The 22,309-nt window shown below is 38.2% G+C and overlaps 1 protein-coding gene and 1 long non-coding RNA gene across 4 annotated transcripts in view; both read right to left on the bottom strand.

Annotated features, from left to right (window-relative positions):
* sez6b (seizure related 6 homolog b) overlaps nt 1-22,309 on the bottom strand; it is a 276,079-nt gene that overhangs the window by 237,331 nt on the left and 16,439 nt on the right. Inside the window, exon 3 of one of the 3 annotated variants that reach the window (XM_067593808.1) lies at nt 7,554-8,020. In XM_067593808.1, the coding sequence (XP_067449909.1) occupies nt 7,554-7,626 (73 nt within the window). In that variant the 5' untranslated portion in view covers nt 7,627-8,020. Of the gene's footprint in view, nt 1-7,553; nt 8,021-22,309 lie in introns of those variants that run through there. The other 2 variants (XM_067593809.1, XM_067593810.1) reach the window with 2 other exon arrangements.
* LOC137186688 (uncharacterized) lies at nt 16,739-21,672 on the bottom strand. Its single transcript, XR_010929070.1, has 2 exons — nt 19,143-21,672; nt 16,739-18,355 (listed from the first exon to the last, which is right to left on the bottom strand). It is a non-coding gene; the product is annotated as an uncharacterized lncRNA (long non-coding RNA).

The raw sequence follows: 22,309 nt of genomic DNA, 5'->3' as shown, positions 1-22,309 counted from the left end.
ATATACTGGTTTTGGATCAAATAAATCATAAAAATAAATATAGAATAAATCATAAAAATAATCAAATTTAAAGATTTAAGATTAAATGTACTGTATATGAATCAGCAATTTAAGGACCATAGCTGATTTCTGGGAATGTTGAAGCTTTCATGACCTTAGGATGAGTTTACATTCCACAGTTACACAAATTACACATCATGGTTTTTTTTTTTCAAAGCTGCTGTGATATTTTGAGTCACTACCTTTTGGTAAAAACATTGTATTAATTAAACGTAAAGGTATTTAGTATTTCTTCACCAGAAGTATATTTCTGGCTTCAAAATATTCTGGTGGTAATAATTTGACTGAAAGTAAATTTATTCAAGACTATGCATACACATAAGTATTGTATCAACTGAAGTATTTCAGATGCTAAAACTTGATTCGTAAATGGGGCCTTTCAACAAGGCATGTCCTCAAGAAAGTATGATATAAGTAAAATTGAGGGAAGAATGCCCTCACCTGTCAGTTAATATTATAATTTAGTGTATCTTACCAGACAAATTTCCAAGAAATCAAATCCTCACAAAGTACTTGCTGCACAGGTAATGTTGGGCACTTGGAGAATAACATTAATTCAAAACATAATAAAACAAATAAAATGTGAAAATAATTTTAACAGCACTTTTTTGTTGGCTCATCAAATAATTCTTTGGTAGGGTCGTTGCACTTGGAGAATTTGGACTCAACCTCAGTTTGATATTTCTAAAATCTTTGTTATAGCCCTACATAAATGTGTTGGTATCAACTTTCAAAAATAACCGCCAGCAGACAAATAAATACATGAAAAGTCAAGGATGTGTTAAGTCTTGCTTAGTACAAAAACTGGAAGTAGAGAGACACTGCTAGCCTTGCTCCATGAAAATTGAAAAAAATCACCAACCGAGAAACTGCTCTGGGGCTCTAAACCCTCAGGGGTCCTGAGCACTTCAGGTTCACTGTGGTGCAATTATCTTGTGCTAATTTTATTAATTGCAATTTTGTTGATTAATAGAATATGCACCACTAAAGCAATTTATAAACTGGATTCATAGGGCCCTTAAAGCATCACCTGTGTTATTTTCATCTTGAGGCCTTGTCTTGTAGAGGGACAGCAGTGCATCCTTGCCCCAGGGCCCCCAAGCAGGTTAATTGAGTCCTGCTTTCAGTATCTCCAAAATTGTTGTTTGCACAGTTTATCTTGTTTTGGTTTTTTTATTGACATCAGCCTCACACCTATGGTGATGTGTGTAACTACACCTCACTGTAAAAAACATATATGAAACCCTACCACATGCTGCTTCCACTCAAAGAAAAATGTACACAAAATTAGCAGTGTCCTAATACACGGAGACAAATCAGTGTGTGTGTGTGCTGTGGGTTGTTTAAGATTGCATTCCTTACTTTGGCCAACAGCACTGAGCAGCTCCTCCTTTAGAATCTGAAAGCTGTAATGTGTGTATGTGTGGTTGGTGCACCAAGTTGTTGCTGTAGTTGGCCCAAAATAAAGCCCCTTTAGCCCAGTCAGCCTTGCAGCAGCCATTAGTTTGAGGCAGTTCTCCCAGCAGAGCGCTGACAATGATGACAGGCAGTGGCAATACAAGCAGGCTCCGGGGGTGGGACTCCAGGGCATCACTTGCTGCGGGTCAGTCAGGGCCAACGTATTTATCTGGGCAGTAATCTGAAGGAAAAAGGACAGAATGCCTGACCCCAAAACCTCAGGGACATCATCAAAACAGTTCCTATTTCAGGTCCACCATAACTCTTCATGTCGCTCGATGCTTGCTCTCAGACAGCACAGACTGCTGTAACCAGAGAGAGAGAGTTGAACTGATGAATAACAGAGCAGCAATCAGCAGTGAGTGTAGCAGCGAGGGTAAACCATTAAGGAGAAGCAGGACTGATCACTCATGGATCTGAGCTCCGAGCTTAAACTGGCCCAAAGCTGAAACGGCAACATTGTCACCTCACTACCGACTGTCTGCACAGTGATTTACTGCAACTGGAGACACTCCTTCACTCTAATCGCTAGTGCATTTGAAATGCTTACTTGCATAACTTAATTTAGCCAGGAAAGGGCCACACTGAGATGAAGAATACGAGAGCGTCCTGGCCAAGACAGCAGCACCACATCCAAAACACAAACATAGAAGATACTTACAAGTGCTAGACTATAACGTGTACTGTATATACGTTGAAATGTTGTAAAAGACCATACCAGTTCAATTGGGGATCACTAGCTGGCCAAAAACTTCCAAGATGTGGCTGAAAGCTGAAAGCTGCTGTTTCCAACGTCAATACAGTAAGAGCACTGAGGCTCAATGCTGAATATCGTTCCTTTCAAAATAAATTGGGTTACACAGAAATGCTATCAATTTGCATGTGAGTGGTACAATGCATGACAGTTCTCAATACACATAGTAAAATATACAAACAGTTGGGTAAGGATAGCTATGGAAGCCTAGTGTTCATGTTAAATGATGTTTTGACCTATCATTAGGCTCTGCAGCGGGTATCAGGCTGTGTCATAATAAATCTACTGAGCCCTATGACAGGTGACACTATTCTCTAACCCTGAGCGAACATACCTTTAAACTGCCTTTAAATCCTGCTCTCATCCAAGCAAAGAGATACTTGGCAGCTTGATCCGGCCACACAATATCTGCTCAGGCTAACCTACATTGGCTGGCCCCGCTACCTTTATAGGCAGTTTCATCTGGATGCCATGGCCCGCTCAGTAGTCCAGCCATCACTTCTGTTTGTTCCACAAGTCTTACCAATAGCCACTAATTAGCAACTCTTCTGGTATCAGAAACTCTTCCATTCATGAATCATGTCCCTTGATATGTGGTACCACAGAAAAAATAAAATGGTTTCAATATGAAGTTGTGTGTGAGTGTAAGAGTGCAGGCAAGTCTACAGGATCATTGGGGGCATTCTCTCATTAACCTGCATCCACACACTCAACACAACCCTCTGAAGCAAGCTACAGTGTGTACACTTCTGTCTATAACATCATCCCCTTACAGCATGCTCGCTCAAGACAATAAGCTAACAACATGTTGAGCTACCTAGCATGTTGCCATTACTGGCAGCACCCAATAAACAACAAACCGAACAATCCTCATCAGCTACTTCCAACACACAACAATTATCTGTATATGAATGGACAGATGATAGCCCAGTCCATTACAACAATGCTGATGGGACATTCTAGGACTAAGCTCTGTCATAAAATGTACTGATAATGTACAACAAAGAAAATCGAACGCTGCGTCATTATTGTTTTTATTTGTCTTGTTTCAATTTTGGAATTCAATTTGGGCTATACCTGAGACCCCATTATTGTTTGATCTTGGCCAATGAGAAGTCATATTACATTTGTTGTTAGCAGTTCCTCTTTGCACTGTAACATTGGATGTACAGATAATCACCTGGATTACTTTTTCTATTTTAGAATACATCTAAATTTGATGATTATATGGTAAAATCTACAGTTGTAAGGAGCACTTTAATTCCCAATAAACACAAGAGCTTCCACTATCACTGGGAAGAATGAGGTGAATGATTTATGACCCTGAGAAGAAAAGGTGAATTTTTTTATACAAAGTGCTCCAATCAGGTTCAAAGGGTTAATCAAATTATCAAAAACTAATTGACACAGCAAACGTGGAGTTAGGCAGTACGGCTAGTTTGAGGGTCTCTAGGCAAAATATAATTAAGATGCCATGTTCAGTCTGCCGTGTGCACTTGTATTTGGAGAAACAGGGGGCGTCAATACAACACCTCATTTTTGCCCCAGGGCCTCATAGCTAGTTAATCTGACCATGTTTAGCCCATAAATTATTCTCAAGCTATGTTTTCCTATGTTACACAGATCCATTAGTTTCTATTGATGTCACTGTATAAAAATCAACATACAGAGAACATCAGCAGTGTTGAGACAGTGAACATCATGTCTTTTACTTCTGATGAGTTACTGTTGTGTTGCTGTAAATACAAATTAATTTGAAACGCCTGTGCTGTATTATCACAGCAGACGTGAAGATCACTGTGAGGTTTCAAGTCTGTACAAACTGATTCTCATACCATACAGGCATGAAACAAATAGCTGCCTGGAGGGCTGGAAACAAAAACGTGCCAAATCTGTGAGACTATGACATGCTTTGGATAATGGTCATCTGTAAGGTCAAATATTTAAGATTTGTTGCAAATGGGCTGAAATGTGCAAACACTCTGGTGTAGTGCAGTGACAGTAAAGACATGGAAAGAGAAAGAGGGATAAGGTGCCAGGCCAGATTCAAACCTGAGGCATCATGGCAACAAGGCATGTGTCTTACATACTATACTTTCAGATCCCCTTGTGAATGGTGTGCTTTTAAAAGAGAATTTTATTTTATAGATCCCTGCAGGGAAACTGTCTGTCTTCCAGAGAGATCAGAGGTCAAGGTCAGTTGCAGACCATCATGCCTGAGGCCAGCAGTGATCCAAAAAAGGACAGGTCTCTCTAACCCCTGCCATTCAGCTACCCCAAAGACACTTGGTTTATTTCATGCAAGGTTTATTTTATGTGAGAGAAGCTCTCAAAGTGCACGCTGTTTTGTGCGTCAGTGACAGAGGAGCTTTGAATCAGTATCATAGCCAGAAGTGGCAGCCAGACGAAGAGGCTGCAGGGTCCTGGCACTGCTGATTACAGGCTAATCAGGGGGCAGGCTGAAGGATGGCCATTGTTAATGTGAAGTATCACTTGCCTTGGGTGATACTTGTCTATTAGAGCAAGAATAGCATCTCATAAAGCTGATTAATTTCAACATTCCTGATGACGGGTGGACACCGAACAGTAAGAAGACCTAGTGTACATACAGGAAACATTACAGATTAGATGCTTTAGATGCTGAACATGTTTATTCCTAAAACAAACATGTCAGACATTTAAGAGCTTCAGCTGGTAAAATCTTCTCCTCTACAACTCTGTCATACCCACTGGTAGGTCATTTATCTTCAAGATCTCAAAGTTTCCAATGATACCAATTGTGACACAGTCCCACAATGTGGAAAACAATGTTATTTGACTTTATAGCATTAGTGTTGATAGATCATGCGTGCCCACAAGGGTTGGTATTGGGCCTGGTAATAAGTAATGTTAAGTTGGCTGTTGTTGACTGAATATGTTTGGGTTTTGAGGTGTACTCATAACATCTAGCAAAGTCTTGGAAGACTATGTTTATGTTATATATTCATTTAGAAAATATATGATTTTTGGGTGTGTCTTTTTAATAATACATCTTCTATAAGTGTTTATAGCTGTAACTAATGGATTTATCAGTGGTTAACAAATATTAATAATTAGCTCACTTAATAAAAACAATGTTAGGGTTACCTGATGGTGGCTTGTGTTTCCTCTCCCTCAGCATGACTCACTTTGTCTTTTCAGCTCTCTAGTTCATCAGGAATTCAGTCTGATACAAGAATGAATGATTTTCTGTGTTTTTACTGGTGTTTTATGACATATTACAAACTCAGGAACTGAATTAAGGAGTAGTGGTCCATTTATTTATACAGCAATATTGCTTGTAACTCTATTCTCCTACAGCTCAGCCTCAACAAAGACTCGTACACATATTATTGTTTATAGTGTACTGTTTTTGCAGTTAGTATACAAGAAATCAACATACTTCACTGTTTTACACAAGCAGTAAATGACACAATATATGCACCACTGGACAAAACTGCCACTTTAGAGTGTCACTGTCTGTTTAACTTCACATAAAGAAAGCATTTTTTTTTTGGAGGTTTAATTCCTTTTTTTTCCCAAGATCTTAATTTTTTATCTGGAGTAGCTCCTCCATTTTCATTATGCATTGTGGAACAATAGTGCCAAGGAATTCAGTCTGCATACTGACTGTTTTGAGTGTATCTAATTTGGTCACTTTTCCACTGTGACACTCAGAACCTGCTTAGAATTAGTGTGTAATATAGAATTGGGACACAGCTTCTGTTTGTGGAAAGCCTACAAATAAGTTAGCATCTCTTTGTGTGTGTGTGTGTGTGTGTGTGTGTGTGTGTGTGTGTGTGTGTGTGTGTGTGTGTGTGTGTGTGTGTGTGTGTGTGTGTGTGATTGAGTGTGTATGACTGTGAGTGTGTGGAGACATGATCCTGGTAACTGCACACCTTGGCCTCATCACTGAACAAACAAGTAAAAGAGGAAGTGTTCATTTTCTCACCATAACATCACATTCCCAAACAATTAATGCTAAGTATGAAACTCACCTGCCAACTTAACAAAAACATCATTCAAACTTTAAGTATTTGACTAAATCGAGTAGGCAGCTCCATCCATCCATCCAATTCCTGATTAATCGCCCACTTCTTGCACACGCTCACTAACATGACAGCAGCTGGTCCCAGACTATAGCAGTGAATGCAAAATACAAAAAGCCAGTCAACACATTGTCTGTGCTGTCTTGGCATCACAGGGTGATTATGCCTCATCACAAACACAAACACGGGCATAAGCACCCATCACAACCTGAATTATCAAGGTTCTGGTGTCAGCTGTGTCTGCACAGCCACATCCAATTAAAAGATGACTGACAGAGCACAGGTTTGTCTTCAGATATCTTTTATTTCTTTTTCAAGTTTATTTTGTGTCATCTAGTCAATACAGGGAAGAGTTTGTATTATTTATTTATTTATTTTTGAGGAGATGGGTGCAGTGGTGGGGTTGGGGGGGAGGGGGTTATTGAGGAAACTAATAACAAATCTCTGAGTCTTAATGTAAAGCGCAATGCAGTGGAAAATATTGAATGATTGTTCAAATTTGTTTCAACTCTACGGTCACCTATGTTTTGTTGCCTTCTCTATTTTGTCAGAGGATATGAATAATGCAAAGAGGCTGCAAAAAACAAAAAAAAAACACTATCAGCCATTCCACTATTGTGACTAGAGCACTAGGAGATAGGCTGCATTCATTTGGAGCACTTCTAGTTTTTTGAAAGGCTGGAAAATGACATTTTTATCAGCCTGTTTGACTACTTGAGTTTTTCTTCTTTTTGAAAATTGAAAACTTGAGGGAAGGATAATGAAACTAGGAAAAGAGGACTCGTATAAGAAGTTTTAACTGGCATTATAGTGTGTTTTCTGTCTTAAACAATTACATAGAAATGTGTTTTGACTCATAACTTTAATAGGCTTTCAATGGGGACGTACGTGTAGGCTACGCACACATTATCAGCATAGAATGAAATAAACCCAACCTAAAATTTAACAAAATACACAGCCCTGTTAGTGTTCATGTGTTCGTTCCATTAAGGAGTATGTTTTCTGACGGGAACCAGTAAGCCGTGTGAGCACATGGAGGGACTGACAAAAGAAAACGGTGAAAACGGGAAACCTTCCCAAGCGAAAATCCACAACAAAAACATCTAATTTAGGAGTAACGAGGTCGAGGGCTGAAAAGCTCTTTTGGACACTCTCATTAACCACGGGGTGAGAATCAGGAAACCGTGAGAGTAAATATTTTTGACAATTCTTACCTTTAGCGCCCATGTCCGTCACCACCGCCACCAGAACAAGCAGGAGAGGAAAATAATCTCTCATCGCAGTCATCACGTTCTCTCTCGTTTTGCTCTTCTCAGAGCTTTTAGTAGTGAACGTCCTTGGGATCAACACTTTTCCTGTGACGGACTGAAACGCTGAGAGCTCCGCCGAACACCGACCACACACACTGAGCGCTCCTCTCGGTCACTTCAGCCCGGGCTTGCTGTCTGAATTTACTCATTGACAGAGACGGGGGGCTTTTAGTTTCGGTCCGCCACCACGACTACAGGCTAGTGACTGTACCGACTCCACAGACTGAAGGCTGGAGACTGTAGAGCTGCTGCTGCCCCGCTCTGTGCTCTGTGCTGGGAGCCTCCTCTTCAGGGCAGCGCCGCCGCCGTGCATTCAGAACCACGGACAGCTCCTAGCGTTGGCCAATGGAACACCTTAAAACCAAATGAGGCTCAGAGTTTGGGACACGCTGAACAAAAAACTATGCAATTACATCATGATTGGACTCCTTTTAAAACCATACCACGTGTGCACGTGTAAACCTGTATCTTACTGTTGCATGTTCTCCAGAAGCCTGCCTTTAATAAGCAGTATAAAAACATTTAATCAATGGTTTATACTATAAACCATTGATTAACACTATAATGCAGTTGTTAGCAGATATGAGTGTTTATTAATGTATCTGTTAACAACTATAACTCCACCTTTGGAGTGCTGCTGTATAAACAGATAATGAATGACAATATAGTAAAACACAGTTGTAATAATAATAATATGTCTTCATAAGAGTAGTTAAAATTGCTGACACATGCTGTAAACACATAAAAATCTGTCATTGTTAAATGTCTGTGTACTGCTTATTAATGCCAAACTGGGGGAATTAAAGTATTATTTTTTCTTACTTTTCATGCAATTATTAAATTCCATTCATTTAACAGATGGTGGAAGTATTATTCTGATAATTTACTTAAGTGAAAGTTGTAATACTACAATGTAAAAATAAAAATAAAAGTCCTGCATTCAACTTGTACAAGTACAGAATCAGTAAAATATACTAGTATCAAAGGTAAAAGTACTCATTATACAGTATGGTCCTTTTCAGATTTTATATTATTTTATGGTATATATTACATCATCGGATTATTCTTACAGATGCATTAACAGGTAAGGAGCAATTTAGTGTTGCTGTTGGTGGAGGAGGAGCTAACTTTAACCTCTTTACTGTTGGGCAGTTTCATCTATATTTCCAACAGGTTTACGCTCAGAGTAAAATAGTCTGAAGTTCAAGTTTGCTGTATGTTTATTCTTTTGTAATACAGAAAAGTTATTTGCTTTGTATTTTTTCATTTCATTTTATTTAATTTTTATTTCTTATTTTTATTGACTGAAGTATTTTATTTTTCCCATAATAACCCAGTCAATGTAATGCAATGTAATTTTCCTTGAAATCTGCACTTTGTGTTCATTTTCTATGACAGAACTTGCATGGTATATTCTAATCTGTCTGTTTAAAAGAGGCTGGAAGGTCACTGAGGTCACTGAGCCTGCACACTGAGGAAGGTATTAGTTGAAACATTTGTGCTCGTTACTCTTCTGCATTACAACATATAGAACATGTGAATTTCAAAGGGTTATTTTTACTCTGAACCAGTTTACTGTTGAAAGTGCAGATTCTGCTGGTTTTCACACATCAGTTCAATAACAAGTGGTGATCCATCAAAACATGTAGTTTAATCTAAATAAGAATGCATCAGATTTTATAATGTTATTGTATGTTTTGAATTTAAATCTTAATTTGCAAAATGATGTGTATCTATAACTGTCAAATAAACATGCAATATGTCTGCTGAAATGTAGTGTTGTGAAAGTTTAAGCAACATAAAGTGGAAATACTGAAGTACAAGTATCTCAAAAGTATAGTATAGTACATGAGTAGATTTACTTGGTTACAGTATTTCACTTCCTTATAGAAGTCAAGACACTGCATAAACCATAAACCTAAATATAAGCCAGCCTGAAATGTAGGAAAAACATCTAACACTTAGAAAATGTAAACCAAATTAATGATGTTATAGTGATGTCATTGGGGTTATCTCAACTTGGATGTGAGACTTCAAAATGTTAACAGAAAACTTTCATTTGAAACTGGGGGTCTGAAGTTGAGAGAAAGACGTGGGTGTTAACCAGTCATCGAGGGTCAAAGACATTTTTGAGTTGCACTATGGGAAGTATAAGAGGTGTTGGAGCTTGACACAAATTGACTAAACATCAATAATCAGCTAAGCTAAAAGCAAAAATCAGCTGTTAAGGAGTTGCAATACTAAATCTCTAGAGCACTCCTTTAACGCTCTCAGTGGGCTGTTACAAACATCTCACAAATATAAGTCAGTAAGTATCTCACAAATATAAAACATGGCAGCCTGGACTCTGAACTATTCTAATTTACCCAACAGGCTGCTAGCTTGGTAGGCTTTGTGCAATCACTTTTGTGTGTACAATGTCTGTGTTGAAAAAGGCCTAGAGAAGATGTTTTTACAGCTATATGAAGTATTTTACTCTGCAATTCAATTTAAGCTACAAGAATGTTTTGGAAAAAATTAGTTTCAGGGCAAGAAAGCTAGTGATTTTTTTTGCACTCATTTGAATACAAACTTAGCACTGGTACATTTCATGATATTTGATAGCTGGTAGCACAAATAAATGCTATTACACTGTAAGTAATGAGCCTCATCATCCTATCATAGAGCTGCTGTTGCTGGCAGATGAGATGATTCAGGCTCTGAAGCTATCTTCAAGCTATGGCAACCTAACTCAAAACCAGATAATTAGAAATAAAATGAATGAAAAATCCACTTTCTTTCCAGTAATTTTCTAAACCATGTAGATGATCTATTTTGTGAACAAAAAGAAAATTAAACATAATTTTATAGATGTATAAGACAGAAATCTTGAATGCAACTCTCTATAATAAACTCTAGTTTTTCCTGTGCCTGCTTTCTAAGGAGACCATTTCAAAAATATCAGCCTGTGTAATATTTACGTACTCTCCTGCATTTGTAGATAAATGTACACTATGTACCTCAGATCCTTTTAGAATGGTTGACATGAGTATCTCACAAAACTCAAAAAAAACACTGGGACTAACTAGATCTATACTGCAGTACAAGAACAATATTGCACATTTATTTTCATGACTTCTCTGGTGAGTATGTCTTTTTGCCTATTTTTTATAACCATATCATGTATGTAACCATCAAGTTTATATTAAAAAGTCAGGAGACAGATCCTTTACAGCAGTAAAAGTAACAATACAGCAATGTAAAAATACTCCATTACAAGTAAAAGTCCTGCATGAAAAATCCTACTACAGTAAAAATACATAAGTATTATGAGCTTGATGTAGTTAAACTATTGCAGTAAAAGTACATAAGTATTATGAGCTTGATGTAGTTAAAGTATTTCAGTAAATGTAGTGGTTTGGTCCCTCTGACTGATATATTAATATATATGACATCATTAGATTATTAATACTGAAGCGTCAGTGTTAGAGCAGCATGTTACTGTTGTAGCTGCTGGAGGTGGAGCTAGTTTCCTCCGAAGGATCACCAGATAAATCTGAGGGGTCGTGAGATGATTAATGGGAGAGGAAAGAAGAAAAAACAAAGTTCTGATACACAAATCTGTTTTCAGTTTTTGGACTTTTTCTCTAATCTTTGATTTTTGCTGAAATATTGGATCATTTGAACATAAATTGAAATTAAACCATGTGAGATGTTTAGAAGGAAAAAGCACTATTTGGTGGAGCTGTTAGCAACTCATAGACATCTGAAATGTGACCCCGACTACACACTGCTTTTTGTAAGACTTCAAAAGTCAAAAAGGTTGGAAACCACTGGCAGTAACTAAAGCTGGGTGCTAACTAAGGGCTGCGGGGCTTAACAGTAAAATTCTGCAATAAAAGAGTGAGTGATATATGACCTTCAGTCAAGAGAAGCCAATCAACTTCCAACATAATATACAAATAATGGCATTGTCAGAGCTGGATTATTTCTTTTTATGTGTACTTTCCTTAAAAAACACAATAATATGTATAATATTTTTCAAAGAAAATATTATAATGCATACTATTGCATAATATGTATGTCTTCATGTGTTGTAGACACTATGAACTTTTTGCTTCAGTGATTCCAATCAATTAGAAATTATTCTTGCACATGATGAGTAGAAAGTCCTTCATGTGATCTAAATGTGTTGACAAATGAGTAATGTGATGAGTCAAAGCCTGCAAAACTGCTGATAAAAATGTCTGTTCGTAAGGACTGCCACTATTACGAGGTCATCGTGCCAATGATGCACATGCTGTATTTTATCAATAACATCCCGTATTTATAATGTGGTGGCTTCAATTTCTGTCAAAGGAAGTAAAAAAACAGAAGGCAGCACAATGGAAATGAAGTGCTTAAATCAGTCTTTTACAGAGATTAGCAATACAATGACCTGCTCATCAACATGTTTGCTCCCTGGAAATAGCTAAATCTGCATAAAAGAGAAGCAACACTTATGAATCATACATGAGTATAGACAGTGGTCTTTTGGGGATTAATGCAGAATTGTTGAATGTAATGCTGTGCTGTGTCAAAACTGTTTTCCGCTGAATGTTGATGTGTGCGCTTGCATCTCATCTGCCATTGATGCATCTCCCTCCCTGCTTTGACTCAGCGAGCATGGTTTTGATTTGACAGTGTTGCGTCAGCAGCCCTCTATTAGCGAGCTCTTTTACATCTATTGGTTTCAAATCATCCTACTGCTTCACCTCTGGTTACTTAAGACCCAAAGAGCACCTTTGGGTGGCTGATCTCATTTCTGAGTTCTGAGGCTTTCGCAGCCAGGGTGCTCCACATCCCTCCAGTGCGTGTCCAGCCTTGCAGCTGCTGCTCACCTTGCTGAGAGATGACTCACTATGTCAGTGCAGGAGAAAGTCTCCAACACAGAAACACAGTGTTGAATCTCTTCCACACATTTGCTGTGATTTACACACCTTTGCCTTACAGGAGAGAAACTATTCATGGATTCAACACTCTGTATGTAAAAGGCAAGTTATGCACAGGCATTGCATCATCAAGACACAGGCTGTTACCTTTGACCACATGTGAGGTCTATTCATATTGTAGAGCTTGAGTCAGAGATTTGTAAAAAAAAAAAAAAAAAAAAAATCCTGTATTTGATGCATGTCACCACCAATGATAAATCAAATATGAGCCTGTTTTAATTCTGTTTACAAGCATTGCTGATGTAAACAAGCCCTTAATAGCATCTGAAAACATTTAAGACTTGGTTGTTATCTACTGTCAGTCCAATTCTGTCAAAACAATCTTGTCAAATAATTCTGAAGTGATTGGAGGTCCTGGGCCCTGTTCTTCATGTGTGGATAACTGAGTTATCCAGCTTACAGTGTTGACAATTTGACATGAATCTAGATTTTTTTGGTTCTTTGAAGCTGCTTAAAATTCATCTGGAACTGTTGTCAGAGCAACAAGTCCTTAAGCCCAAACCTGCAAAAGTGCAGTTTATCGATAGTCAGCCAGACAAAGATGACAAAGATGTTTTAGGGTGAACCCTGAACATTTTCAGACACAATATCTTGCTTTCTCAGATTTATTATGAAAGAATGTTGATATAATTATGATTTTAAATGAGAACATGCAGATTACTGATAAATCATTATGATATATTGGTGTAATTATCACAATTTGTTTCATAATGAAGAGTTACCTACTTACTCATGATAAAATACACAACTAAATGAAAGTTTGTACACTAAAAAGGAACCAATCCAATTTAGTTTGAGATACTCTGAACAAAAAGACATAAACTCAATTAAAATATTCTGGCTGTTAAAACACCAATGGAATCAGAACATATGGCATTAAATTTGACATTTCAAATATTAAAACTTTTTAAATGATTAACTCTAGAACTCACTTTGTGGAACATTGTTTATGCAATTAAAGTGGCTTTCTGAAAAGTTTCAATAAGGTTCCTTTTTCATAGAAGGCTTATAATTATCACTTTATAGTGTCTTGCACATCCACTGGAGAGAACCTCACCAATGATGCACCCAACATCGCTCATAGTCTAACCACATTCACTGGTAATATTTAATTGTTTAACAGTGATGAAAGTGTGGAAACAGTAGAAACATTGTGGTGCACAACAGCAGTAACAATGCAGGAACACATAAAATAGACTTGGATGAGAATTAACAATGTTATTTTAGCCTGATAACAACATTTTAGAATGAATTAGTTAAGCCACATTTTAAGAACTGAGCTCTGAATGAGATATTTGGTGGTTGGGAGACCCTTTTTGTTTACAATGGGATCACATGTTATGCCTATAATATAATGCATTATATGGTATTAAAATTGTGTTATTTTTACACTGAAATAATTAAAATAGGACTATTTTGGTTTAAAATTAAAAATACTTTTATTATGTCACGCCCAGTTTTTGATACTATTTAAGGCTGGTATTTGTTCAGCAGTATAAGCAGTTCAATGTATTTACATTCTGTGATTGAAAACTGCCAAAGAGAGCAAAAGCATTGTTACTGATGTAGTCTGCCTTTCCCACATAGGATTCCAATTGTATGCCCTTCATACAGGAGGCCAGAGTTAATGTACACTCCCTGAACACCAATTGATGTTAGTAACTGTGACCACAATGTTGTTTAAAAGACTTCATATTGCGCATGCGCCATTTTTATATTTTATAATGAAAATAATAAGTATGATAGGGAAACCAATACTAAGATCTTTTAAGGGCCTATCAGAAGATTTAGAATTTCCTTCTTCATAAACATTGTATAGATAACATGATCAAAGACATTTTAAAAATTCCCACTTAAAACATTTCTAAGTTGTTTTTTTGGGGAGTTTTTTCGACATAAGTCAGTTTCGGGGGTGCATTTTATGCCTTTATTTGACAGTAAGAGAGGTGACAGGAAATGAAGGGAGAGATAGATGGGGAATGATAAGCAACAACGCAAACCAGGGACGTTGTGGTTCATGCCTGATGCCTTAAATAGGTTTTAAAAGTTCTTTTTCATAGATCATGTTGAACTAACTAGTTTGCAAAATATCTTTACTGATTCACCTCACTGCTTTATGCTGAAAAATATGGAACTATCAGTTTGTGTCTTCTAGGATATCAGTCAGTGGAATAGGAACTGTAGCATCGGATGTTAATTTTTCAACGACTCTCTTTGTGTCTTCCTCTCAGCTTAAACTTACCTAAAGCTTCATTTCCTCCCCACTGTAGAGTGCCAATCACAGTCTGTCACTGCCTGAGCTTTTCAAACAGCCTAGTCAAATACTGTAGCAGTTTATTTCCTATACTGAAATGTACCTTCACGTAGCAGGGTGAGAGAAGGAGGAAACTTAGATACAAAGCTGGACAGACAGACAGTCAGAAAACTTATTTTCATATTACAATATTCATATTGCTTTTTTAGTAAAATATGACAACTTTCAAATCCAGTGGTGCTGTGATGTGACATCAGTAAATTAAGTGCCTTCTTCTTGGCATGTGGTGGGCAAGAAGACATGCAAGCTAAGTTTCCATTCATCAGTTTTTTATATGTGGGTGAGATTTTCCACCAGTGACAATACTGACAGTAGAATATACCGTCTGTACATGTAAGATGTCTCATTTAGTGAAAATGCTTGTCTGTGGAAATTTGCAATCTAGTCGGATAGACTGGTTGGATTTTTACATAAAGGAAACCTTGCCTAATGCAGTTTTAATGTTCATTTACATACCGTCATAGTCTTTTGCAATCAGAGATGATCAGCTTTCCTTTTTCTGCAAACCAAAACCCTTCTCATGTCTGTTTATCTACATAGTTCTGAATGACAGACTAGTCGTCTTGCTATTGTAGCAGCATGGCCAAAAGGACAATCTGTCCATCCATTCATGAAATTTTCTGTGTATATTCATGGTTCCCAGAGGATGTTTTTGGTAGTCATCTTTACTGTAGCACTACAATCAGACCAAAATTCCCATGCCTACACATGAAATGTTAAAATCCATTGGGCAGATGAAGTCTGCTGAGCATATTCATGCTCCCCAGAGGATTACCCTGAGGATTTTTTAACTTCTAGTAGCATTAGGGAGCTGTCTTATGATTTTCTGAGTTTGAGAATTTGTTCTATAAAAACATCATTTTTAGAAGTCAGGTTTGCATATTGTTAAGATTTTGGGGGGAATATTTGCATTTATTGGACAGGTGACAGTACAGAGACAGATAGGAAACAACATGCAACAAAGGTCCACGGCCATGTACTTCTGTGAGCAGATTCACTAATGATGATGACTGTTACATTAAACCAATTTTTTTCACTCTAAATTTCCACTGTTTTGATGGTGTAACTGGACGTTGCTGCTCTAAATGCAACAAAACTTTCACAAGGTAGTTAGGTCTGTCCAGCACTTTCTTATTGTGGAGTGTACTTAAAGCTGCAACATCTAGGACTCTATCAGAGCTTTAGACTTGCTTCACAAAAGTTACTGTTTTCTTCTCTTGCTCACTCTTTTTCAGCCACTCAGAAGTGTGTGAGACAGTAATTAGCAGGATTTAGAACAAGCAGTACACAGCATAGTGACAGATATATCCATTCCCTTCAGATCAGAGCAGAGCAACTTTATTGAATGTGGTGTGGAGTGCAGCAAGTAGCTCAGTTCTCTTGCCTCCTAATAACAGCATCACATTAAGGCTCCCCTGCACCTTTGCTCTGGCACTGGGGCTTATTTGTCTTAATAAGCAATCGTGTCGTGGCTGCTTCTATTAGACATGAGGCCAGGCTGGATGCATTTCCCTTCAGAACCAAGGATAGATTGCCCCAGTGGCCCCACATGAAGTTATTCTAGTGGTACAGACCTGTCTGCCAGGACAGGGGAATTAGGGAAAAACATCTAATCAAGGTTTTATTTTTAACTATATGCTCTGGGTATAAATAGTAGCTACATTGCTAGTTTAATCATGTTCTGCCTCAGTAGGCATGGTTGTCTTGTTATGTAGAACACAAGACTTGTGTGACACCAGACATCCATAAATTAATGGTAATCACACATGTAGAGATGATAATACTTCCTGTTAAACCAGTTCCTTTCCTGCACACGGTAAGGCAAGTTTATTTATATAGCACATTTCAGCAACAAGGCAATTCAAAGTGCTTTACATAAACATTAAAAGCATCAAGACAAAGTGCAAAAGAAACACTTTACAAAATGACATTTAAATACAATTAAAAACAGTCATTAAAAAGTTAAGAGAATAGAAAACAAAAACAAGCTAAAACAGAATGAGACAGGTATAAAATACAAGAATAAAAGTTACAGTGCAGTATAAGAAATTAATAATTATTTGATTTAATCAAAGCCAGCAGCAAACAGAAGAGTCTTCAGCTTTGATTTAAAAGAACTGAAAGTTACAGCAGACCTGCAGTTTTCTGTGAGTTTGTTCAAGATATGTGGAGTATAAAAACTAAACGCTGCTTCTCCAGGTTTAGTTTTGACTCTGGGGACAGAAAGCAGACCTGTACCAGACGACCTGAGAGGTCTAGATGGTTCATAACATAGCAGCAGATCAGAAACGTATTTTGGCCTGAAACCATTCAGTGCTTTATAAACTAACAGCAGTATTTTAAAATCAATTCTTTAACAGACAGGAAGCCAGTGTAAAGATCTAAAAACTAGAGTGATGTGATCCACTTTCTTGGTCTTAGTGAAGACTCAAGCAGCAGCATTCTGAATCAGCTGCAGCTGTCTGATTGATTTTTTAGGGAGACCTGTGAAGACACTGTTACAGTAGTAGTCAAGCCTAATGAAGATAAATGCATGGACAAGTTTATCCAAATCCTGCTGAGACATAAGTCCTTTAATTCTTGATATATTCTTCAGGTGATAGTAGGCTGACTTTGTAATTGTCTTAATGTGACTGTTAAAATTCAGGTCTGAGTCCATGACTACACCAAGATTTCTAGCTTGGTTTGTGGTTTTTAACATTACGAATTGAAGCTGAATGCTGACTTTTAATTGTTCTTCCTTGGCTCAAAAAACAATTACTTCAGTTTTGTCTTTGTTTAATCGAAGAAAATTCTGGCACATCCAACTGTTGATTTGTTCAATGCATTTAGCGCTTGTATGAGATTAAAGTCCCCTGGTGATATGGTTATGTAAATTTATGTGTCATCTGGATAATTATGGCAGCATATTTAGTTGTTTTCCATAATCTGAGCTAGTAGGAGCATGTAGATGTTGTACAGAAGAGGCCCCAGAATGAAGCCTTGGGGAACTCTGATGTGTAATTACCTATAGAAACAAAGTAGTCCCTGTCCTTTAATTAGGATTCAAACCAATTTAGTACTGTGCATTAAAGTCCCATCCAGTTTTCCAGTTGGTCTAGTAATATTTTGTGGTCAACCATGTCACATGCAGCACTGAGATCCAGTAATGCCAATACTGAAAGTCTGCCGCTGTCTGTGTTGAAGTGGATGTTGTTGAAGACATTAATAAGAGCAATCTCGGGGCTGTGGGGTGGTTGAAATCCTGACTGGAAAACATCAAAACAGTTATTTAGTGTCAAGAAGTTTGGCTTTTGAAAAACACCTTTTTCAATGATTTTACTTAAAAACGGGAAGTTTGATATGGGTCTATAATTGTTCAATAGTGAAGTGTCTAGATTGTTCTTTTTGAAGAGTGACTTGATGATGGCTGTTTTCAGGGCCTGTGGGAAGACAGGTGAGAGAAGAGATGTGTTGACAATTTGTAGAAGATCTGAGGCCATGTAATTTGAAATATTTTTGGAAAAGCTTCTAGGCAGAATATCAAGGCAGCAAGAGGAGGATTTCAGATGTTGTATAATGTCCTACAGATTTTTATGGTTGATCGGATAAAATTATGTCATGCTATTTGAATTGATTTTAAGTGGACACAGGGACAACACATATCCTGTACCTCATATGTACACAATGACTATTTGTCTAATTTTCTGAATTTTGTCAGTGAAGAAGGAGGCAAATTCATTGCAGGCCCTGGTGGATAGAAGTTCCAGGGCTACTGACACAGGAGGATTTGTTAGCCTGTCAACAGTAGCCAACAAGGCACGTGCAGAAGAAGGACTGCCTTGTATTTTTCAGCTCCAAATTATAAAGGCAAAGTCTCTCTTTATAGATGAAATAATGAACCTGGAGATTTGTTTTTCACCACCTGCATTCAGCTTTTCGACACTTTTTCTGTTCTGACCAGTGTGGTGTTTCTCCATGGAGATCTTCTCTTACCAGAGAGAACCTTCACCTTAGTGGGTGCAATGGCATCAATAAAATTTGTAATTTTAGAATTGAAATTATCTACAAGCTTACTGACTGAGACCTAAGAGAAAGAGAAAGCCTGAAAAAATATTTCACTGGTGTTTTCATTGATATACCGTTTTGTGTTCTATTTGAACATTTGTGTGCATGGAGATATCACTCAAAGAAAACACAGGAATGATCAGAGAGAACAAGATCACTCACCACAACCTTAGAAATGTTCAGACCCTTGGAGATAATTAAGTCCAGAGTGTGTCCCTTACTGTGTGTGGGTTCCATCACATGCTGTGTCAGTCCATAGTTACCAAGAACACAAGGCAGTTCTTTAGTCCTGCTGTCCTGGGGGTTGTTAACATGGATGTTAAAATTACCAACAATAACTACACAGTCAATATCAATAAAGATATATTATATATAGGCAGCAGTTCAGTAAAGTTATCAAAAAGAAGGTTGCACAGTATTTAGGTGGCCTGTAGATATTTAGAAACAGAGCTCAATAAGAGGAATTCAGCTGAAGAGCCCCATATTCAAAAGAAGCTAAATTTCTATAAGATATCTGCTTGCATTGGAGGGAATCATTAATCCAAGCGGCAACTCCACCTCCTGTCTTATGCACTCTAGCTTCACTCATAAAACTGAAGTTGGGAAGGGTTGACTCAATAACAGCTGCACTGTTATCTTGGTCTAACCGAGTTTCAGTTAAAAACATAAAACCAAGATTGTGCTTGACAACAAAATTATTAATTAATAATGTTTTTCCTGCCAAAGACCTGACATTTAAAGGGGACCTATTGTGCTTTCCCTTATTTTCAGACATATATATATAATGTCACAATGTTGGATGTTCATGTTAAAAGTGGCCGACATGTCAAATAATGAGGTAAACGTATGTAGCGGCAATCTCCATTGTTTTGGAGGTTGTCACACTGAGCTATGACTCCATTACACAGCAGAGCAAAGTAAAATAAGTAGTTTACCTGTTGAAGGTGTGCTGGTCGTCTGCAGCACTTCATCAGACATCTTCATCACTGTGGCTGTTTCTACTTGTACTATTCCTCTCTGCTTATTTCTAACTCATCCGCTGAGCAAAGAGCTCCAAATATGTCCATATGTTGATGTTTCGACAAGTTTTTAGTTTGCTGACAAAGCTCAGCTAATTCAGTGAGGAACATGTTTCTCTTCCTGTAAATTTTTCACAATAAAAGTCTCCCATTATTTAGTCATTTAAAAGCTTTTAAGTTGAAGCAGTAAAGCAAGAAATGTCGGGTTTGTATCTGCAGTAACGTAACAACTGATCAAGCGGGTAGCTCCCGGCCTGAAAAATGAAGCCAATGCGGAAGTGCCTTAAACCTGCATTCTTTATAATGGCCAGCAGGGGGTGACCCCACTGGTTGCAAAAAGAAGTCCGATTGTATGGAAGTCTATGAGAAAATGACCCTACTTCTCACTTCATTTATTACCTCAGTAAACTGTTTCCTAATGAGTTTATGGTCTCAGTTACTAGTTTTAAGTCTTCTTCAATGCAATGCATGATGTTCATTTTGTAAATTATGGTCCCATTTAAAGTAAAATAGATGATAAAGCAGCGTATGCTTTAGGGCATGGCTTCCTTGTGATTGACAAGTCTCTGCCACAGTGACAACGCTGATTATGTAATGTAAGAATGGCATAACCCCAGATTCACAGAGTACAGGCGTAGCTACACTATTTGTGTAATTTCAGTTCATGCTAAAAGACCCTCAAAGGAGTCGCCTGTTCGGTTTTTCTGGTAAGAGCATTTTGTTTAATGGTTTTAGGCCTGTTTTTCACTAGCAAAAATTTGCATAGGTATTAGCATTATCACAGTTAACCATAGACTGTAAATGCACCATGCTAACCAAGCAAGCAGCTAGTGCCAGGGTCAGCTCTATCCATTCATCCAAATAAGGTCACTTCTGGCTCCAAAAATCAAAGATGGTGACAAATCCAAGATCGCGATGGTGAAATCACTAAACTTGAGGTTTCAAAACGACAGTCCACAAACCAGTGGGTGATGTCATGGTGGCTATGTCCATATTTTTTACAGTCTGTGACTCTGATATGTAGAGCTGGTCCAATCAGGACAGAGTGGGGGGCCCTAAAGAGACAGGAGCTAAAACGGACTGTAAAGAGATAAAGGCTATACTGAGGGGCTGAGTTTTTTGAACTGTGAATCATGTAAAGCTACTCGAGTGGAGTCCAAAAATAAAAATTTAGAGTTAGAAATTAGTATAATAGGTCCTCTAAAGCTAGATTTAGTGTGTTAAAAGCATTATAAACCCATGTTTTTTGACAGGTTGTGGCTGACGAGGAAAGGATGCTAAATTCGATAAGTTTGCAGAACTGGTTGAGTGCTTCCTGTTTCTTAGCAGACTCACCATTATTTTTCTATTACCTATCAAGACAGAAGGAAGCTATCAGCAAACTGGGCCCTGGCTTGTCCTGGGAAGAGTCATGAGTGCCATCAGCCTTGCAGCCCGGACCCAGCAGATATCAGTTAGAGCTTGCTGAATTTTGCACAAAGATGGCTGGGCGTGCTGTGCTTTTATCAGGTTGGGGAAACTGAGAATGACATTGATGCCATCGTGGAGGTGGGGGAGGTGGTGGACTTCATAGCTGTGATGACTGTGTCAAAAATGGTGGAAGTGTACGCTGAGCGGGATTTAAGGGAGAGAAAATGGGAGTAGGGCGGGGGGCAGTGTTTGGTCCCAGCAATGACCAGCTCTTTCATCTGGTCAGTGAACCCCAAGGGGGGGGATGGGGGAGAAAGGGTGTGACTGGCGAGGAGGGCAACCAGGATGGGATCTGGGGGGTTGAAGGAGGTGGATCCTCACAGGCGGTTACTGGTGAGGGGGGTAGAGACTCTTTGTCTTGGGTCAATGTCTTCCATGATCAAAGCTTTCCTCAGGCAGGGGTTGAGGTGGCTGTCATGTCAAGGTATCTGCCACATTGTGTTATGTCTTCCTCCTGTTTTGATTCTTCTTGTCTCTTGTCCTTGGCAAAGGGAACAAATGGGTGACGCAGGAAGTAAAACAGGTTAGAGGTGAACAATTTTACTCCTGATTTGTTAAGGCAAAGTCCATCTGCCTTAAAAATATGTGATGAAAAAGTTGAAATTGTCAATAAAGGGCACTGAATGGATGGTAGATGCAATTGAGAGCGTTCAGTGCCAACAATCTGCTGAATCTTCAACTCCTCTTCTGACTGGCGGTAGAGGGCCACTGATAAACACCTCAGCATTCAAAGCTGAGCTGAGTGAGTTCAACAGTTGGTGCTCTTACTGCACATGCCTCTTATGTCTTTTACAGCAAAGTCACCCATAGTCAGAAGAGGCCCAGTCGATAGCTTTCCCT

Source organism: Thunnus thynnus, chromosome 7 (assembly GCF_963924715.1).
Source record: "Thunnus thynnus chromosome 7, fThuThy2.1, whole genome shotgun sequence".
NCBI lineage: Eukaryota > Metazoa > Chordata > Actinopteri > Scombriformes > Scombridae > Thunnus > Thunnus thynnus.
Note: the sequence above shows the minus strand (reverse complement) of the source record. Positions and strands in the feature narration are given on the sequence as shown.